This window comes from Solea solea, chromosome 20, assembly GCF_958295425.1.
Source record: "Solea solea chromosome 20, fSolSol10.1, whole genome shotgun sequence".
NCBI lineage: Eukaryota > Metazoa > Chordata > Actinopteri > Pleuronectiformes > Soleidae > Solea > Solea solea.
The window spans coordinates 13,175,032-13,196,855 of record NC_081153.1 but is presented as its reverse complement, the minus strand read 5'-3'; the positions used below and the strand labels follow the sequence as shown (position 1 = coordinate 13,196,855).

Here is a 21,824-nt window from a genome sequence, read left to right as displayed (position 1 = left end):
GAAAATCTCAGAAATGCCCAACATTTTCCGGGAAATGTGAAAGTGTAATGTTGCATTCGCCTGGAGTGTCTGTTTAGCTGGAAGTCTTGGAGAGTCCCTCATTTTCCCACCCACATCCTGGGTGCCAGCAGCTGCATGCGCACTTTGGAACAGTAATTCTATCAAGGTCGACCAAGCTGCTCTCCAGCTCGGTGCCAGTTTCACCATGAGAAAGAAAACGAAAGAGGGAGTGAGTGAGGGAGGGAGGGAGGGAGGGAGGGAGAAAGGTCACTTGTCTCAAGGTCTTTCAACCACAGGGAAATAACACGTTTTGAACTGCAGGGTTGCAGCAGGGAGGAGTAACAATGATATACCATCCTGTGGTTTAGTTTGAAGTCCAGTCTACACACACACACACACACACACTCTAGTTCCTCTGAGTCTCCACCAAGTTTACATTTCCATGAAACAACTGAGGTTTTGGGATGTGCAGTGACCCAACACTCACACGGAAGTCTGCTTTAATTTCCAGGTAATACACCCACTGGCTATTTCAGTCCAACACAAGCTCCACTGCAGTACTGTAAGTGACTAATGTTGCCTCCATGATGCACTTGTTTTGATTTCCCAGTCAGCGATAGGAAGTCACAGGTTGAAAAAAGAAGATAAACAGTGGGAGATCGTCATCGACTGTATGATTTTTCTGCTTTGTCTTCAGCAATTTCCTGTGGACCTTGCCAGCAGGTAACAGCCGAGCCTGAACAAGCTGATACCAATGACAGTCGGTACTGTAAACTTAGATAAACATTTAATTACAGAGTTTTATAAGCCCTAAGCCTAGTTTGTAGGTCTCTGCTCGAAAATTATGAAGTGAGCATATCTCTGCAACCCACAAGGTCTATTTGAATACTTTGGGTGTCATAGTAAAGGGAACACTTGAGAGATTTGCCTACGTATCAGTAGGCCTACATGTGATACTGGGGAAGAGTAAATGAAGTTGGCAAAACAAAAAAAAAACAAGCACTTTCAGGATGAGTATCTCTTTGGAATGATGCAGCTGCAGCTCTAAACGTCTATCAAATCATAGCACAATATGTGAACATCATCTCAAAACACAATTAGAGAGGATTTTGTACAGAAAGCGCATGTGACGTCTCATTTTGGCACCATCTGTGCCATTTGTATTTTCTCATGTATAAAACTACTTATTTCATATCATTTTTATGTCACTATTAGTGTTCAATATAACAGTTTATGGCTTTGTTTCAAAGTTTCAAATAGAAGTCTATATATTTCCCCTTCCGAAATCGAACACAAGGTGGCAGGACTGAGCTGTGTCCCAGGACACAGGCCTGTATCTCCTCGATGGGTTGGCCGTTTGGAGTGAATGAATCATTAGAGCCAATAGAATGACGCTATCACCGCCAAAATGAGATTGACAGGTAAAAGCAATTTGACAGCAGTCGTTCAGCGAAGCGATTAATGTTGTTGTGATTATTAGGCTTTGTCTCTGCTTTCATTCGAGCTGTATGTTGTGTGTGTTCTGGATAAAGTATCATCGCGTTAGATCCAGAAATGTCCCGAGTAGGTTGACACAGCTGTGCCATACAAAGTTTGATTTGTAGTAATTCATTTAGTTGTTATTTGCGTTTGTCACATGTAAAATAGGCTAATAGATTAGGATAGAATAGGATAACAGATTCTGTTGGTTAATTTGATGTGCAACATTTCGTGTTAAGTGCAGTATTCTACAATATTTTTACCCAGAGCCTCGCTGGGTACTCCAATTGGGGGACCTTTGCGTAACTCTAACTCTACAAAGTAATGATAAACTGGCTTATTTTTAATAATGCAGGTAGTGACTTCAAAAATGTGTTATCTGACAGGTCAAAGTACATAGTTGGTGCAAAACACGTGGGTCTAGAGTCCTGTGAAGTGTGGATTCTTCGCCTGGATGTTGTCCAAAAAAAACACTAGGACAGGTGGAGAACGGTGGAGCTATAATCATGATTTAATTAGATATCATTTCGAAGCTTTTTATCCAAGTAATTTAGTCTGATTCTTCATATTATTGAATTATTATTATTTTGTGGGTTAAAGAGAAGCGTTAAGAATCTTAGCCAGGTTTATATGACCTGGTCAAACCTGTATTTGTTCTAATAGTTCATGTCCAAAATGATCTGCTGTGAAAAATCAATAATTACAGAGTGGATTTACATATTGTTGTGAAACTATTGTTGTAGAAATTATGTTTTATTGCTGAACAAATTCTATCTGTTCAAATCATAAATCGTAAATCCTATTCCAGGTTAGTAACATTTAAGGAAAATTGTTTGTCTTGTCCATGTTTGTCTCCAAGTATGAGACGCATCACATTTACTACAGTATTACATGAAATATGTACAAAAACGAGCTGAGTTTTTGTCTTTGTAAATTAATTTATCCATAATGCTCTGGGGTTCATATGAAGTGTAGTTATTTTTTCCTCTGCCAGCAATTGTTGTTGACCAGCATGAGGAGGAGGTGCAGGCTTTGTTTTTTAATGCCAGCGTTGCATGTTTTTTTTATTTGTAGTATGTTTGTGTAATAATAAAAATATCTAACAATAATTATTTAAAGTATCTAGCAAGATAATTTAAGAGATAAAGGATGATTCTGATTGAATAATACATAAGATATTACTTATATTAAGATAAGTAGCAGCACAGCTTCACTCAGGGCAACGTTACTATGCAATCAAACTAATATTTAAAGTAAAAAAAAATTGTTAAGACATAATATCTCAGTGTTACTGTGTAATCTTTTGTTTTCATCACGTGTTCGTCAATTTTGAGCTTTTGCCAAACACGTGATCTAATCTGCCAGTGATCCCAGAATTTGACAGGCATTAAAACAACAAAGCCGGTGGTGCTTTGCACGTAATGAACACACAGCATCATACACGAACCCACCTGTGAAAAGTGCCCAGTTTCCTTTGCTGAGGCACTGCATGCAGTTGCGTTATCAATCCACCAGGTGGCACTTAAACGTAAACATTCAGGCAGGCACATCAGTTAAGGTGAAATTCATAATACAGGGCATTTCTAACTCTGTTACAAACCCACACACACCGAGTCAGGTCTGATACAATTAATGTTAGAACAATAACATTAAATAACCAAAAACACACACAAACTGAAACTTTAGTCTGGTGTGTCATCAGTTTTGCTGCTTTATGTTTAAAAATTAGGTGAAAAAACAAAACATTTACGAAAATAAAGTTACTTCTGAAACAACAGAGCTTACAGGAGTAATAATAATGTGTCCTGTTGCAACTGCTTTTACTCTGTAGCAAGTGGTTGATCAGTTAAAAACCAACACATGCACGCACACAGTCACACATAAATGTGGCTGCTTAGGGCCACTGTGGCCTTAATGGGGGCCCCAACAGAGCTTGACATGTATCACAAGAGAGCACTATGTGAAATATTACATCATGTAACACATGTTATGTTCACTGTCTTCATACATTATATAATGATCAAAATGATCAAACTTCAGCGTAAAATATACTGCAAATTTTAACATGATTTTTTTTAAACCTCTATATAATATAAACGTTTTCATTTATTGACACTTTTGTCAACGTTACAACAAGAAGTAAAACTAAAGTTGTTAAAACTAAACACTGACGTCACAGCTGTGTACGAGCACACACAAAGCGCGGCCATGTGGCGTATCGGGAACGGCGCTACTGTCAGTGAACTGTACGATATGAAAACTTAACGAGAAATGTGAATAAATTATTACGACAAAGCAGGTTTTAGTTATTTATTCGTCGCTCATTAGCATTTATTTTCAAACTTATTATCGATGTATTAACAAACTGCTGTGTGGATTGATTGATTGAGGAGAGAGGAGACAGACATGCTGCACTTTATCACTTTGCTAAGACCCGGACATGTGACACTGATGACGGTGTGGACTGTGGAGATGTGACCGTGTGATCGTCATCATGACTCATGACTTTATTTTAATATTTTATGATCATTATATGAACAGAATTTCCATGTAAGAATGATATAATATAATGATGATAATAATAATAATAAGGATTGTGAGCTTTATATTATGTGAAGGCAACGTTGTTGCACAATAACATTGTAGACCTATATACAACGTGTTGACCTGTTATTACATATAGGTTTGATAATGCCAAATAAACATACAGTTAACAGAATAATGTTCTACAATGTACACGCTGTGTATTTTCCCTAGGTTTTCACAGTTGACAGTGAAATGACGAGCCAAGGAGGAGAAACATTTTTAAAATAAATACTAAATAAAGCATTATAAAAATAACATGTATCAAAATATAGTGTAAAAAGGATCTAAGGATACAGGATGTTTTCAATCAATTGTTTAATTGAAATGTTTCTTATAGTTTACAAAAGATGTCTGAAGCTAAGAGAACACATGTTCAAATTAATTACAAATAGATAGATAAATAGAATGCGAATGCTGGACAGGCAAAGCTTTTATTTTAGGAAACAGAAAGTGATCTTAATATCATACTTTCAATTCTATTGTTCTCAGTTTGCCCCCCCACAAAAAAAAGAAATTAAAAAAAGATTCTTTGAGAATATGATCATGATTCTTTATCATCTGTCATCTCAAAGTACAGAAATAAGATTTGTATTCACAAAAGGTTTACATTTATAAATTGTAAAAAATCCAATTAAGAGTTATGTTGTCTTCTGACTTCCTCAGAACTGTCACCTGATACCTGATGTTTGGGGTGTGCGATGTCGATGAAAATCAATATCTCGATATTTTTGGGGATTTTGCCGATAACGATAATTGCCGATATTTTGCAATCCTCAAAAATGTGTTTATAAAAGCATGCAGGCCTGTTGTACCAGCTTGCTCTTGTTAATAGTATATTAGATGTTAATGATAATATTGACAAAAAAACAACTTGTTCAAGAAAAACAGGTCTTATTTATTAACTTAAACTTACTTTATAAAGTATTGCGCAATGAGCAACAAAAACAATCTTTAGCGCAGGGAAACAAACTCAAATGATCTGTGGGCCACTGACTGTCTCGTCTGGTCAGTCGGTGGACAGTCAAGTAAAAAAACAAAACAACTTTTTTGGGAAAAGCAACAGTTGTGGTGGATGTTATGAGCTCAAGATTACATATTAATATGCTGTATTAATTTCCCTTTTTTTATATGTACTCTTGCTTCGTGTGAGCTTTTCTGTCTTTTATCCATTATTCTGTACAGCAATTTGGTCCACTGTGTTTGTTTTGTGCAAATTTTGTTACAAAATAAATTGGATTGGATTGGATAATTTCAAAATATAAGTGCTTGTTTTAATATGCAACAATTAAAAAAACATATTAATCAAAATTAATCTGTTAATTTAAAAATAAAAACATATAGAAATTACACGTTACAACTTGATATGACACACATGAAATCGATTGGAGGGCCACATGTGGCCCCCGGGCCGACAGTTTGAGACCCCTGCTTTAGCGCATTTTAAACTGACCCTTCCCCCAATGTAAACAATACTCATCATATTTAAACCACAAGGCATTAACAGGAGAATGTGGATACCGTTTAACTGCTGCCAACGTTTGCTGAGTGTGTTTTCTTGTCGGTACCTTAGCTGGCCGTTCGTGGTCGACCGCTGACTGACGAAGCCTTTCATATTCTTCATATTCTGTGCGGTGGTTAATTCACAGATGGTGAAACAAATTTGTTGTCGAGCTGTCTTTGACAGCAACCGCTTTCCGACATAGTTTGCAGATTGGCGTCTTTTGAGTGAAATCAGTGTTTTAAAAGCCAAACCACCTCCATGCGAGTGAGGATGATCCAGATTTAGTTATTTAATCTAACAACGTCGATTCCGAGGCTGGTATGAGTTTGTGTTTGGTCTCTTGGTGCCGTTTGTTCACTCATGTTTAACTTCAGCCATACATGCAGCTACATTAGCTTGTTGTTGTGAAGCGTGGACACGTCATGTGTTCTCAATGCGCATGTGCCGCATCATGATTGATCATGCAGTGAATGTGTGGCCTCTTAAAAAAGGCGTGTTTTGATTGGTTCTTCCAAAATGATTTCGACATACTCGATATTGTGATTTCACACATCGTTAAAACCACAATTAAGATACTATCGTAGACGATATATATGATATCTACCTGATGTTAGCTGATAAGGCACTCCACCACCATCATCCAGCAGGTGACAATTCTGAGGAAGGCAGAAGATATACGCCGAAACTGGTAAACAAGGTAAAGGAAAAAAAACGAACCAAAAAAAAACCAAGTCCAATTAAGAGTTTGTTTAGAGTTTTCAATCGACAACCAAGAACCCTGAGATATTCAGTGTCTTCACTGCCTAATAACTTCTAACAAAATGATGTCACAGCAGTTTTCATGTAAAGTACCACTCATAAAGGTCATTAACTACATGGTACTCCTTGTCTTTTGAAATGTGGTCACAGGCGAGGCAGATGGGATGAATGAATTCATTCTGCATTGACAAAAGATGAGGCACCACTTTATAATACTTTCTCCACTCAAAATAACCCATGTATGCTTTATCATCCTTGTCCAGCTGCTGTAGAAACTCTGCCAGTGATCTTGCGTCAGGGAAATCATTGATGTGAATGAAGGAGCCATTGGGAATAAACTGCTCATAGTTTTCTCTTGGTGGACCCATAACTACAGGGACCGACCCTGCAACGAGGGGCCCGTTTACCTTTTCTACAAAGTAGTCCTTGTGGAGCGAGTTCTCAAATGAGAGGTAAAACTTACAACTAGCAAGGGTTGGGTAATAGTCTTCATAGCTCAACCGACGCCCTGTATGTGCAGAACCAAACAGTTCAATCTTTATATGTTTGGACAGTTCATTGTAATATTTCTCTCTTGTGCTTGTTCCAGTGCTCGCAACATTGTTACTGACAATCCAACACAACAGTTTGTCTTTCTTAGGCAGAACAAAGACGTCCTTCATCTCTTCTTTCTTGACAGTCACCTCATTCCTCACCACAATGTCGGCGTCTCGTCTGTAGCTCAGTGTTAAGTTGAACAGGTTTTCCAAACCTGGTATCTTCAGTGTGTTTGTCGGAGATTCCACGTGGAACCAAATCCATTTCTGAAAAGATGGACGTGGGTCCTTGGGAAGGTTATTCAAGTGCCAGTTGATATCTCTATGGAAGATAATAACTCCTTCTGCTCTGCTGTACATGGATCTATCATCAGTCAGTATGCAGCTACTAATGTTGAAGTAGGTTGAGCAGATTTTGAAATCAAACCTCACACCAAGAGGCCAGAACCACAGCAGGACGATGGGCTTTTCAGTGGGAACTGTGCCTTCAGAGGTTAGTTCATCAGCTAATGTAGACGTAGATGGACAAAAAGGAGACTGTGACTGAAAATATAGAAATAATGCAATAAAAGTGACGGCAAGGCAGATAGCACTTATTTTTGCCTGACATGACAGTTTCCTGAAAAGGGCCATCATCTGTGGGGACAAAAAAAAAGAAAGAAACAAAATCATGGCTTAATTGACAGCAGTTCAACTAAAGCACAGCTAAAATCAACCACTGAAGCAGTCAAATCATAGGTTTGTAACAGTAACTCATCAGCACAGCATGGTTGTTTTGCCTTTAGTGATAGTACCTGGTACCTGTTACTTTTTTTTGTACTTCGTGACGAGCCGCATCACAAACCCTGCTGCTGTATTTCAGTTCAGTGACTGTGTCAGACGGCTTCTGTGCTCCGGTCATGCAGAAGTACTGAACAAATTAACCGATTCACATGATTCGGGACACCGAAAATAACTGCTTTAGGGTTGTGCCGATGGACGATGTCATCGCCCACGCCCCCACCCTGTCACACACAAACTAATCCTAGTCTCTTCTAGTTAACCTAAAATCTTTGCAGGGATTGCTCTGTAAATTAAATTGAGAATATAACTAATGTATATGCATACTTTTTTAAATACTGTAACCCTGGGGTCGGGAACTTATGGCTCGCAAGCGACATGTGGCTCTTCTGCAATTCATGGCATGGTGCCAAATGCATTTCTAAATTATTCATATAACTTATTTTATAGATTTTATAGTGTAATTTAACCTCAGTCGGATCCGCAACTTCTCATGTTAAATGTCAATCTAAAGGTGATCATTGGGTCATCGCCCACTCATTAGCATATCAGATAAAATGTCTTCCAAACCCTTTAAAAAATAAACAAACAGTCTTTTATTAGTTAAAGCCACATGCCACATGCCAAATGTCACTGACATTAAAAATGCTCCTTGAATAAAATCAAACAAATCTCTTTCCTGCATGACAATAATATACAGTAATTAATTCAAAAATTCAATACTGTTACAATTATAACAGTAACAATAAACACTTTTCCACTGACGTATTTACTGCAACTGCACTGCAAACTGTTATTTCAAAAAGAAAAGAAACAACACAAACAGATGATGGAAATATGACTACACTAGTGTAAGGACCCCCCCCCCCCCCCCCAATTTAAATATACATTTTTCAAGTTATTTCATTTCAAATGTTCAGAAGTTATAATGTCCATTTTTTTTTTTATGTATTGTTCTGTGGAAATCACTAAATAGTATCTGTGCTCCAGTTTCTGTGATGAGAAGTAGCACTTACAGAGAGGTGCCTTTCTCTTTTTGGCCACAAGGTTGAGTATATGCTAAAGTGAGCGTTGCTCAGGAGGTAAGCGCATGTGTATGAGAACAGTTTCCTCCCGGTTCCATAGCAATAGCAGCGCACCAGAGAAATGTATATTATAATTAGTTTTTTCAGTGTGAGAAATACACTGTGTGACAAGTGCTTGACAAAAGACCGAAAATATTTTTTCCAGAAAACATTTTGCTGCTGGTCATCTGACACTTTAAAACCAAACCATCTCCAAATTATCCAGCCATTGTTCTTTCGTTTACTGAGCAACTCCTCTTCTGCGGCGCACTCCGTCTCCATGTTGTCGCTGAGTGTAGGTGAGACGGAGCAGAAAGGGTGTGTGTGTGTGTGTGTGTGTGTGTCTTGATCCAGGGAGAGGGAGAGGAGAAATAGTTGCGAACTTGCGGCCCATGTAGGCCTATTGTCAGTTTAACGCAAAATGAACTATTATCGATACAAGCGATATTGTCCCGTGTTATATCTCGTTTAGAAATATATTGATAGATATTAAAATATCGAGATATCGCCCAAATATCTTTGCTTATATTTACTATCTCTCTCTCTCAGTTATTATTATAATAATTTTTATAATTATTGTTGTTGTTATTATTAGGGTTCGAGCAACTTGGTTGCAAGAACCCTATTGTAATCGCTAGAATTATTCTTATTCTTATTATTATTCCTCCAAATGAATCGCGTTTTTGAGGCCTTTCCCATGCCCCAAAACTCACCAATTTTTGCAAGCTCATCAGACCTGGTGTAAATTTACGTTTATTAGTGTTTCGGGAAATGTGCGTCAAAAAATGAAAGTGGGCGGGGCAAATAACTGTTTTAGCCCCTAAAACTTGTGGGCCTGAGGAGCACGTTTAATGTACATGCACGAAACTTGGTACACACGTTCCTTGGGTCGGGACGGTCAAAAAACCTAGGGAAGCCTAAGCTCTAAAACGAACAGGAAAGCCGCCATCTTGGATTGAAAGTTCATTTTTGGCTGATTTTGGCCATTTCACACCATCGGTATTTGAACGAACTTGTCCTAGAGCTTTCATGGGATCCCCTTTAAACTTGCTGAGGTCACTGTGGACAAGTTGAGGATCTAAAGTTGCTAAAAACTTTTTAATAAGTATCATGGCGTACGAGAAAGGGGCCGGCAAAGTTGGTGAACATTTTAATTTTTCGCCACAGGCAACAAAACTCTTATAACTTTGCGATAGAAGGTCACATCCCAACCAAATTACCTAGGGTTGATGATTGCCCATTGCTGAAGAAGTCTGTGAAAAAAACGTACATTTTTAGCACAGCGCCTCCTTGTGGTAACAGAAAATACAAAAAGTACACAATTTCGGTAATAACTTTTACATAGTTAATCGTATCAAACCCAAAATTTGTGAAAACAATCAAAACACATGATAGATGATGCGTGCTTAATATGATAACAAATCGTTCAACGGTGTTGCCATGGTAACACTGCAAAGTCAGATATTTGTGACAAAAAAACAAACTGCTACAACTTTGCGAATCTGAGTCCAATCTGAACCAAACTGGCTAGGATTGATGATAGTCCAGCCCTGAAGACGCCTATATGAAAATATTCACTTTCAAAAACAGCGCCTCCTGGTGACAGCAGACACTATGACACCTGATATTTGAATGAACTAGTCCTAGAGTTTTTGTGCGATCACCTTGAAAGTTGGTGAGGTCACTGTGAACAAGTTGCCGAGCAAAAGTTCCTGAAAGCTTTTTAAAATGTCGCTCGGTGTACGAGATAGGGGGCGCCAAAATTGGCGTTCATCAATATTTTTTACAACAAGAGGCGAAACTCTTACAACCCGTAAAACTTGTCCTCCTGAGGAGCACGTTGAATGTACATGCACAAAGCTTGGTACTCACGCGTTCCTTAGGTCCAGACGGTCAAAAAAGTCAGCGTAGCCAAACCTCTAAAGCGAACAGGAAAGCCGCCATCTTGGATTGAAAGTACATTTTTGGCAGATTTTGGCCATTTCGCACCAATGGTATGTGAACGCACTTGTCATAGAGCTTTAATGGGATCACCTTCAAACTTTGTGAGGTCACTGTGGACAAGTTGAGGATCTAAAGATATTAAAAGTTTTTCAAAATGTCACATGGTTTTTGAGATAGGGGGTGCCAAAGTTGGCGTTCATTCATATTCTTCACAACAAAAGGCAAAACTCTTATAAACCCTAACACTTGTCCTCCTGAGGAGCACGTTTAATGTACATGCACTAAACTTGGTACTCACGCGTTCCTTAGGTCGGGACGGTCAAAAAATTCAAAGCAGCCTAAGCTCTAAAACAAACAGGAAAGCCGCCATCTTGGATTGAAAGTAAATTTTTAGCAGATTTTGGCCATTTCGCACCAATGGTATGTGAACGCACTTGTCATAGAGCTTTAATGGGATCACCTTCAAACTTTGTGAGGTCACTGTGGACAAGTTGAGGATCCAAAGGTATCAAAATCTTTTCATTAAGTATCACGGCGAACAAGAAGAAGGGCGGCAAAGTTGGCGAAAATCACGATTCCTCGCAACACACATCAATTTCTTATAACTTTGCCATGGAAGGTCAGATATTGACCAAACTAGTGACAATCGATGATGGGCCCTTGCTAAAGATGTCTATGCAAAAATTGTAAATTTTGAAAACATCGCCTCCTGGTGGTAACAGAAAATACAACACATGTCACAATTTCAATCACAATTTCGCATATAACTTTTACAGAATTTATTGTAGCAAACTCAAGATAGGTGAAAAAATTTAAAACACATGGTAGATGATGTGTGCATAATATGATAACAAATCCTTCAACGGTGTTGCCATGTCAACACTGCAAAGGTTTTACTCAAAACTCTTATAACTTTGCGATAGAAGGTCCTTTTCCAACCAAATGTGCTAGGGGTTCAAGATGGACCATGGCTGACGAAGTCTATGCAAAAACTGTACATTTTAAAAACAGCGCCTCCTGGTAGTAACAGAAAATACAACCAATTCACAATTCCCTTATAACTTTTACAGACTTCTTTGTATCATACTCAAAATTTATGAAAAAAAACAAAACACATTGTAGATGATGCGTGCCTAATATGAGAAGAAATCGTTTAACGCTGTTGCCTGGCAAAAATGCAAAGGATTACCTAAACTGAGCGATTCAATTATGCAATACCATTTTTCGCCACATGATGGAGGCATTTGCCTACAAATCTATCAAATCTAACATTTACAGTTTCTCATGCTGTTTTAACAGGGATTGGTGTATCCACTTGAAACTTGATATGTGAGACCTCAGACCCGTCAGGAACATGTCTATAAAGCAGTAATGCCAAAGTCAAATACACGGGGGGCAAAAATAAAAAAAGTGGAGGGCTGGGCTGGTTCATTGTTTATTAAAACTTGCAATTATTGCACATATTGAACCAATACCAATACCAATACCACAGCCTATATTGCACTTAATCATTAAATTAAATTAAATTAAATTAAATTAAATTAAATTAAATTAAATTAAATTAAATTAAGCAAAACATAAATAAAATCAGTTGCAATATTTTCTCAAGGCTCTTTCAGTAACAAATTGAAAACATTTTTTCTTCTTTTTAACAGGTAAACAGCAAAATGTTATTTTCCTTCAAAGCTCAATGGCAAGATAAATGCAAAAATGAAACAGCATGTGTTACAAAACAAATCAGTGTGCTGCTCTGATCCTCACCAATGTCTGTCTAATAAAATTAGAAGTTAGTGCAAACTTGAAAAAGTGCAAAACAGTTACATGTTTCATAGTGCCTTCTTAAGTTATATTCTTTCATAACGACACACTGTCTCCACACACAAGACACACAGGCTTTCCATTTACTTCGGTGAACATTATTCTGCCTCCCACCTGTCTTGAAACCCCATGTTTTCAGCGTCTACCTTTCTATTTGCCTATTTGGGGGAGAGGGAGATGAAAATTGACGGCGATGTTTAGTCCTCCACTGTGACTGTGATGCTGTTCATGAAGGATGACACGGGATCGCGCTCGCTTGCGGGCACTCGCAGTGCATCTTGGGATTTGTAGTATGATGGTGCTGAGGGCACATAATACTGAAAGCCGGTTTTAATAGTAATTAAATATCATCCCGCGAGCCAGAGATAACTCATTCACGGGCCTTGATTCTGACATATGTGCTGTACAGGATAACCTCCCTACAGGAAGTAGAACTCCCGAAACAGGAAGTCAAGTCTAACATTGTCCAATCTTCACAAAACTTGATATGTGAGTCAAAGGAACGTCCCTGAACACGTTTACGGACACACCTTTCACAAAACAGGAAGTCAGCCATTTTAAACAGGAAGTGCCCTCTAACTTAGCACATGGACGCTGAAAATAGTCCAAGCTGAAAATAACTACTACCGCAAGCAATTAATGAACGGAAGATGAGCTAGAGGACTCGCACGGCGACGTGGGCGCAGGGAAACCCGCGAGCCGTCAAGCTCGAACCCGTTGATTACCGCTTGCGGTACTAGTTATTATTGTTATTATTATTATTATAATTAGTGTTCATCATAATAATAATAATGATTAATTTATTATAATTATTTTGTTATTGTTTCATTTCAGTAATGAAATATGACATAAAAAATAATATACCGTAAATCCGTTTTGATGTATTCCCAGAACTTGACAGATTTGTTCCTTTTCAACTCTCACTCACTGTGTGTTTTCTACGGCTTTTTCTTTAAAGAAAATGCTTAACTTTTCACCTTGTTGAGTGTCTCTTGTTTGATGTTGGAAGTACCTTATTCATGGTTGTGATGCTTTTAATTCACAATCTGCCAAATGTGTATCTTAACAGGAAAGGTGTTAACTGAGCCAGTTGAATACCAGATATAAGTTTGTTTAGTCTACTTCCCGTTTTAAATAATAGGCTAAACCTCCTGGAACCTCAAAACAGAGTTTGTACTTGTAGCTCTTAATGTATTTCGATAAAAAGACATAAGTATAAGATTGTTTTCTATTACCTGCAATTTAGGACATTGGCAAATCTTATTATCAATGTTTTACACTCACCTTTCCTTTGAGTTTAAGTAAAAAAAACAGTCACATAAAAGAATAAAAGTCCACGTCCTGACCCAACAAGCTCCTCTTGAGATTGTAAATATGACCACGGTGGCACAACCAATAAAGAAGTCAATAAATAATATTGTACCAAAGGGCAGAGCAGACCCAGCACTAGGGGTGTGCCTTGGCTTTCCTCCAGTGTTTTATCTGATAGCAATGAAGTAGTGAGTCAAAAGACTCAATACTGTTCTCAGTGTTTTAAACAGGACATGTTTTACACTTATTTGCAGTAGGTTGATGCTTTTGATTTAGGTCATTACTTGAAAGGTTTTGTGCAGCATCCTGTCTTATCTTTTTGTGTCATATGTGCCTGCAGTACCACCCCTCACCATTGGGAGCTACAGTTGAACGTTGATCTTATCATTTGGCTTAGTATGTAAAACCGAGAGTTTTTTCCGGTGGATCAATGACTGTGTTATATAAAGATGTGGATCAGCTTGGACAAGCAAGGAAAAGAGGAGTATTTATATGTCTGTGCTTTAAATGTCAAAGATATGGACGTGTGGCAGCATCATGCAGGGGAAACTGGCCATGTGCTAAGTGAGGGAAGGACCATGACATCCTGAAATGTGAAGCTGTAACTGTTGTAACTGTGGGGAAAAGCCGCGTGGCAAGGACGCAGATTTATTCCCAATAAGATCATTTTCTCTTTCATCATCCTCACATATACTTTACACACTGGTGTTGTAAAATTAGATGAACATGGAGCGAGCAATAAGGTGACTCAAATTATTATTATTACTGTTATTAATAGTATTGTTATTATTATTAATAATTAATGTATTGGATTGTGAGCTTTAAGCAACATTGTTGGACAATAACATTGCAGAAATATATAAAACGTGTTGACCTGTTATTACATATAAGTTTGATGATGCCAAATAAACATACAGTTAACAGAAATGTACACACTGTGTATTTTCCCTCAGTTTTCACAGTTTACAGTGAAATGACGAGCTGAGGTGGACAAACATGTTCAAAGTCCATTACAAATATCCTAAATACTAAATATAGCATTGTAAAAATAACATGTATCAAAATATAGTGTAATAAGGATCTAAGGATACAGGATGTTTTCAATCAATTGTTTAATGTGAAATGTTTTGTCGTGTATCTTCTGCCTTCCTCAGAACAGTCACCTGATAGCTGATAAGGCACGCCTCCACCATCATCCAACATGATGGTGGAGGCGTGCCTTATCAGCTAACATCAGGTAAAGGAAAACTTATTGTTGTCTAAAAAAAACAACCAATAAACCAAGTCCAATTAAGAGTTTGTTAAGAGTTTTCAATCGACAACCAAGAACCCTGCGATATTCAGTGTCTTCACTGCCTAATAACTTCTAACAAAATGATGTCACAGCAGTTTTCATGTAAAGTACCACTCATAAAGGTCATTAACTACATGGTACTCCTTGTCTTTTGAAATGTGGTCACAGGCGAGGCAGATGGGATGAATGAATTCATTCTGTATTGACAATAGATGAGGCACCACTTTATAATACTTTCTCCACTCAAAATAACCCATGTATGCTTTATCATCCTTGTCCAGCTGCTGTAGAAACTCTGCCAGTGATTTTGCGTCAGGGAAATCATTGATGTGAATGAAGGAGCCATTGGGAATAAACTGCTCATAGTTTTCTCTTGGTGGACCCATAACTACAGGGACCGACCCTGCAACGAGGGGCCCGTTTACCTTTTCTACAAAGTAGTCCTTGTGGAGCGAGTTCTCAAATGAGAGGTAAAACTTACAACTACCAAGGGTTGGGTAATAGTCTTCATAGCTCAACCGACGCCCTGTATGTGCAGAACCAAACAGTTCAATCTTTATATGTTTGGACAGTTCATTGTAATATTTCTCTCTTGTGCTTGTTCCAGTGCTCGCAGCATTGTTACTGACAATCCAACACAACAGTTTGTCTTTCTTAGGCAGAACAAAGACGTCCTTCATCTCTTCTTTCTTGACAGTCACCTCATTCCTCACCACAATGCCGGCGTCTCGTCTGTAGCTCAGTGTTAAGTTGAACAGGTTTTCCAAACCTGGTATCTTCAGTGTGTTTGTCGGAGATTCCACGTGGAACCAAATCCATTTCTGAAAAGATGGACGTGGGTCCTTGGGGATGTTATTCAAGTGCCAGTCGATACCTTTATGGAAGATAATGACTCCTTCTGCTCTGCTGTACATGGATCTATCATCAGTCAGTATGCAGCTACTAATGTTGAAGTAGGTTGAGCAGATTTTGAAATCAAACCTCACACCAAGAGGCCAGAACCACAGCAGGACGATGGGCTTTTCAGTGGGAACTGTGCCTTCAGAGGTTAGTTCATCAGCTAATGTAGACGTAGATGGACAAAAAGGAGACTGTGGCTCAAAATATAGAAATAATGCAATAAAAGTGACGGCAAGGCAGATAGCACTTATTTTTGCCTGACATGACGGTTTCCTGAAAAGGGCCATCATCTGTGGGGACAAAAAAAAAAAAGAAAGAAACAAAATCATGGCTTAATTGACAGCAGTTCAACTAAAGCACAGCTAAAATCAACCACTGAAGCAGTCAAATCATAGGTTCGTAACAGTAACTCATCAGCACGGCGAGGTTGTTTTGCTTTTCCATTAGTGATAGTACCTGGTACCTGTTACTTTTTTTTGTACTTCGTGACGAGCCACATCACAAACCCTGCTGCTGTATTTCAGTTCAGTGACTGTGTCAGACGGCTTCTGTGCTCCGGTCATGCAGAAGTACTGAACAAATTAACCGATTCTCATGATTCGGGACACCGCCGGAAATAACTGCTTTAGTGTTGTGCCGATGGACGATGTCATCGCCCACGCCCCCACCCTGTCACACACAAACTAATCCTAGTCTCTTCTAGTTAACCTAAAATCTTTGCAGGGATTGCTCTGTAAATTAAATTGAGAATATAACTAATGTATATGCATACTTTTTTAATACTGTAGCCCTGGGGTCGGGAACTTATGTCTCGCGAGCCACATGTGGCTCTTTTGCAATTCATGGCATGGTGCCAAATGCATTTCTAAATTATTCATGTAACTTATTTTATAGATTTTATAGTGTAATTTAACCTCAGACGGATCCGCAACTTCTCATGTTAAATGTCGGGTGCACTGGTGATTTCTTTTCTCTCAGCCCTGGGATAGACAACATATTTCTCTGTTCTTGTGGAGTATGTACAAGGACAGGTAGAACACAGTGTTAACACACTTAGTCACAGTTCATATAAAATACTTAATCTAATTTATATGGCAAAAATCTAAAGATGATCATTGGGTCATCGCCCACTCATTAGCATATCAGATAAAATGTCTTCCAAACCCTTTAAAAAATAAACAAACAGTCTTTTATTAGTTAAAGCCACATGCCAAATGTCACTGACATTAAAAATGCTCCTTGAATAAAATCAAACAAATCTCTTTCCTGCATGACAATAATATACAGTAATTAATTCAAAAATTCAATACTGTTACAATTATAACAGTAACAATAAACACTTTTCCACTGACGCATTTACTGCAACTGCACTGCAAACTGTTATTTCAAAAAGAAAAGAAACAACACAAACAGATGATGGAAATATGACTACACTAGTGTAAGGACCCCCCCCCCCCCCCAATTTATATATACATTTTTCAAGTTATTTCATTTCAAATGTTCAGAAGTTATAATGTCCATTTTTTTTTTAATGTATTGTTCTGTGGAAATCACTAAATAGTATCTGTGCTCCAGTTTCTGTGATGAGAAGTAGCACTTACAGAGAGGTGCCTTTCTCTTTTTGGCCACAAGGTTGAGTATCTGCTAAAGTGAGCATTGCTCAGGAGGTAAGCGCATGTGTATGAGAACAGTTTCCTCCCGGTTCCATAGCAATAGCAGCGCGCCAGAGAAATGTATATTATAATTAGTTTTTTCAGTGTGAGAAATACACTGTGTGACAAGTGCTTGACAAAAGACCGAAAATATTTTTTCCAGAAAACATTTTGCTGCTGGTCATCTGACACTTTAAAACCAAACCATCTCCAAATTATCCAGCCATTGTTCTTTCGTTTACTGAGCAACTCCTCTTCTGCGGCGCACTCCGTCTCCATGTTGTCGCTAAGTGTAGGTGAGACGGAGCAGAAAGGGTGTGTGTGTGTGTGTGTGTGTGTGTCTTGATCCAGGGAGAGGGAGAGGAGAAATAGTTGCGAACTTGCGGCCCATGTAGGCCTATTGTCAGTTTAACGCAAAAAGAACTATTATCGATACAAGCGATATTGTCCCGTGTTATATCTCGTTTAGAAATATATTGATAGATATTAAAATATCGAGAAATCGCCCAAATATCTTTGCTTATATTTAATATCTCTCTCTCTCAGTTATTATTATAATATTTTTTTATAATTATTGTTGTTGTTATTATTATTATTGTTATTATTATTATAATTAGTGTTAATCATAATAATAATAATGATTAATTTATTATAATTATTTTGTTATTTGTTTCATTTCAGTAATGAAATATGACATAAAAAATAATATACCGTAAATCCGTTTCGATGTATTCCCAGAACTTGACAGATTTGTTCCTTTTCAACTCTCACTCACTGTGTGTCTTCTACGGCTTTTTCTTTAAAGAAAATGCTTAACTTTTCACCTTGTTGAATGTCTCTTGTTTGATGTTGGAAGTACCTTATTCATGGTTGTGATGCTTGTAATTCACAATCTGCCAAATGTGTATCTTAACAGGAAAGGTGTTAACTGAGCCAGTTGAATACCAGATATAAGTTTGTTTAGTCTACTTCCCGTTTTAAATAATAGGCTAAACCTCCTGGAACCTCAAAACAGAGTTTGTACTTGTAGCTCTTAATGTATTTCGATAAAAAGACATAAGTATAAGATTGTTTTCTATTACTTGCAATTTAGGACATTGGCAAATCTTATTATCAATGTTTTACACTCACCTTTCCTTTGAGTTTAAGTAAAAAAAACAGTCACATAAAAGAATAAAAGTCCACGTCCTGACCCAACATGCTCCTCTTGAGATTGTAAATATGACCACGGTGGCACAACCAATAAGGAAGTCAATAAATAATATTGTACCAAAGGGCAGAGCAGACCCAGCACTAGGGGTGTGCCTTGGCTTTCCTCCAGTGTTTTATCTGATAGCAATGAAGTAGTGAGTCAAAAGACTCAATACTGTTCTCAGTGTTTTAAACAGGACATGTTTTACACTTATTTACAGTAGGTTGATACTTTTGATTTAGGTCATTACTTGAAAGGTTTAGTGCAGCGTCCTGACTTATCTTTTTGTGTCATATGTGCCTGCAGTACCACCCCACACCAGTGGGAGCTACAGTTGAACGTTGATCTTATCATTTGGCTTAGTATGTAAAACGGAGAGTCTTTTCTGGTGGAACAATGACTGTGTTATATAAAGATGTGGATCAGCTTGGACAAGCAAGGAAAAGAGGAGTCTTTATATGTCTGTGCTTTAAATGTCAAAGATATGGACGTGTGGCAGCATCATGCAGGGGAAACTGGCCATGTGCTAAGTGTGGGAAGGACCATGACATCCTGAAATGTGAAGCTGTAAGTGTTGTAACTGTGGGGAAAAGCCGCGTGGCAAGGACGCAGATTTATTCCCAATAAGATCATTTTCTCTTTCATCATCCTCCTCCTCTTCCTCACATATACTTTACACACTGGTGTTGTAAAATTAGATGAAAATGGAGCGAGAGATAAGGTGACTCAAATTATTATTATTACTGTTATTAATATTATTGTTATTATTATTATTATTATTATTATTATTATTATTAATAATAATAATAATAATAATAATAATAATAATAATAATAATAATAATAATATACCTGGTTTGCATCTTCTCCCCGTGTGTGTGTGTGTGTGTGGGTTTTCTCCGGCTTCCTCCCACCAGTCCAAATACATGCAATATGGGGATTAGGTAAATTGGACACCCTAAATTGACCGTGAGTGTGAGAGTGAATGGTTGTTTGTCTCTATGTGTGTGTGGCCCTGCGATGGACTGGCGAACTGTTCAGAGTGTACCCCGCCCATTGCCCTATGTCAGCTGAGATTGGCACAGCACCCCCTGCGACCCTCTGGTGGAGGATAAAGCGGTAGATGATGACTGACTGACAACCATCTTCTACTGCTTTATCCTCCACATGAATGTCGTGGGGGGAGCTGTGCCAATCTCAGCTGACATAGGGCGATAGGTGGGTTCAATCACAGGGATACACACACCTACGGTCAATTTAGAGTGTCCAATTTACCTAATCATATTGAATGTTTTTGGACTCTGGGAGAAAACCCACGCACACACAGGGAGAACATGTAAACTCCATGCAGAAAGGCCCTTGTTTTCCGGCCGGGTCATCTTGCTGCAAAGGCAAGAGTTCAACCCCAACACCCACTGTCTGACCCAAGGAAATTACAATTTGAAATTAAAGCTGTTGTGCAGGCCCTCGCAGCCGCTGCCCCCGCCAGCAGGCCGGGTAAGCCCTGGAGTCTGTGTTTTGGTCGGGTCACTTATCTCGCATGTGAAGTTTAGTGCAGATTGGTCAATGTATGGCAATGTTACAGGTCACTTCCTGTCTGGCAAGACCTACTTCCTGTGTGCAGGTCATAGTTTGCAGACGTGCTCAGGGCGGGCTCTTGGTCTCACATATCAAGTTTCTTGGATGGGTCTAGTTCAATTTGAAGCATTTGGCACGTGGTCCCAAAAGGATTTCATGTTCCTCTTGGGCCGAACAATGTTCCCACCAAATTTCATGAAATTCAGGCGCAACTAAATTTCAGCCACTCCATAGTCTTTGACCTGAGGGGGCGCTACTGAGCCATTTTGCATTGGTTTTTCGCAATACCATTATATTATAAAAATTTTCACCAGTTGAAGGTGAACGCACATCTTATAATATCTTTAAAACATCTCTCTTTCTCCTCACACGACTGGGGCAGCCCGTCGGCTTCCTTGTTCAAGCCTTTTAGACTTCTTAAAAAGGAATTTAAAAAGGGAATCTTTACGTCATTTCTGTCAAGCATATCAAATGTATTATACAGTGGATTGTCTATACACTGAAAAAAACGTTTGTTGAATGTACTTAATTTTATTTCGTCAAGTGGTTGCACGAAATAATTATATCTAAAGCTAGATATATTTTTTATGTTGAGGGCACTAATCTTTAAGTAAATTCAAATAAATTATATTAGTAATTTTTCCTCAACTACGTTAAGTACATTTTAATCTAATTTCTTTAGTAAATCTAATTAAACCCGTTTTAAATATGCTTAAATAAATTGTGTATGCTTTTTAGATTTTTATTTGCTCTTTCAGATCAATTTAATTGTTCAAATACTAAAACCTTTAATTAAGTTCATTCTAATGAAATATTTTTAGATATAATTAGTTCAACTTTCATCATCCACCACACAGAAACAAAAGCTGGGTTAAGACAACTGACCTTAATAAGCTACAAATGGATGACTAGTGAATATCCTATCACTCTATTGGGTGTTGGCCTGGAACAGACAAGAGTGGTGATCATTCATTACTGCCATAACACACATAACTAGCAGTTTGTGGGTGTAATGTTCACACCACTGGCTGTGTGAATACTTCTATTTTGTACACAAACACTTTCTCATCTTCATGGAACACTAACTGAAGTTGCATTTGAGATCACATTAAACATTCTCTCCACAATTAACAGAAACAGCAAAGCACCACATACACGTGTGGCTGAAGCATTGCTACAGTCCAACACGGATTTTGTTCTTCAGGCCAAGGACCTTGGGGGAAAGCTTTTCCCCATCCATTTGCATGAGCACTTTTTGAATGAATTCGTAATAGTGTCTCAGTTCTTTGGGGTAGGCCAGGTTCAATGCATAGATCACTCCAAGCATCACTGCGCAAGCCTGGGCTGCAGATCCAATGTTGTCCAGGATGATCACGCCTTCAACAAATATTCCAATGTCATCATAATGTCCAGTTTCTCCATTGTCCTTGC

The 21,824-nt window shown here is 38.3% G+C and overlaps 2 protein-coding genes and 1 long non-coding RNA gene across 3 annotated transcripts; 1 reads left to right on the top strand and 2 right to left on the bottom strand.

The window, feature by feature from the left end:
* The first annotated feature begins 386 nt into the window (after positions 1-386).
* LOC131446972 (uncharacterized) lies at positions 387-6,726 on the top strand. The gene is made up of 3 exons (XR_009233984.1): positions 387-511; positions 611-723; positions 6,589-6,726. It is a non-coding gene; the product is annotated as an uncharacterized LOC131446972 (long non-coding RNA).
* LOC131446971 (4-galactosyl-N-acetylglucosaminide 3-alpha-L-fucosyltransferase 9-like) lies at positions 5,833-13,839 on the bottom strand. The gene is made up of 2 exons (XM_058618397.1): positions 13,752-13,839; positions 5,833-7,497 (listed from the first exon to the last, which is right to left on the bottom strand). The coding sequence occupies exon 2, from the start codon at positions 7,495-7,497 to the stop codon at positions 6,406-6,408; it is 1,092 nt and encodes a 363-aa protein (XP_058474380.1). The 5' UTR covers positions 13,752-13,839; the 3' UTR covers positions 5,833-6,405.
* Positions 13,840-15,126: 1,287 nt separating this feature from the next.
* Positions 15,127-18,926, bottom strand: LOC131447056 (4-galactosyl-N-acetylglucosaminide 3-alpha-L-fucosyltransferase 9-like). The gene is made up of 2 exons (XM_058618521.1): positions 18,756-18,926; positions 15,127-16,262 (listed from the first exon to the last, which is right to left on the bottom strand). The coding sequence occupies exon 2, from the start codon at positions 16,260-16,262 to the stop codon at positions 15,171-15,173; it is 1,092 nt and encodes a 363-aa protein (XP_058474504.1). The 5' UTR covers positions 18,756-18,926; the 3' UTR covers positions 15,127-15,170.
* Positions 18,927-21,824: the final 2,898 nt, after the last annotated feature.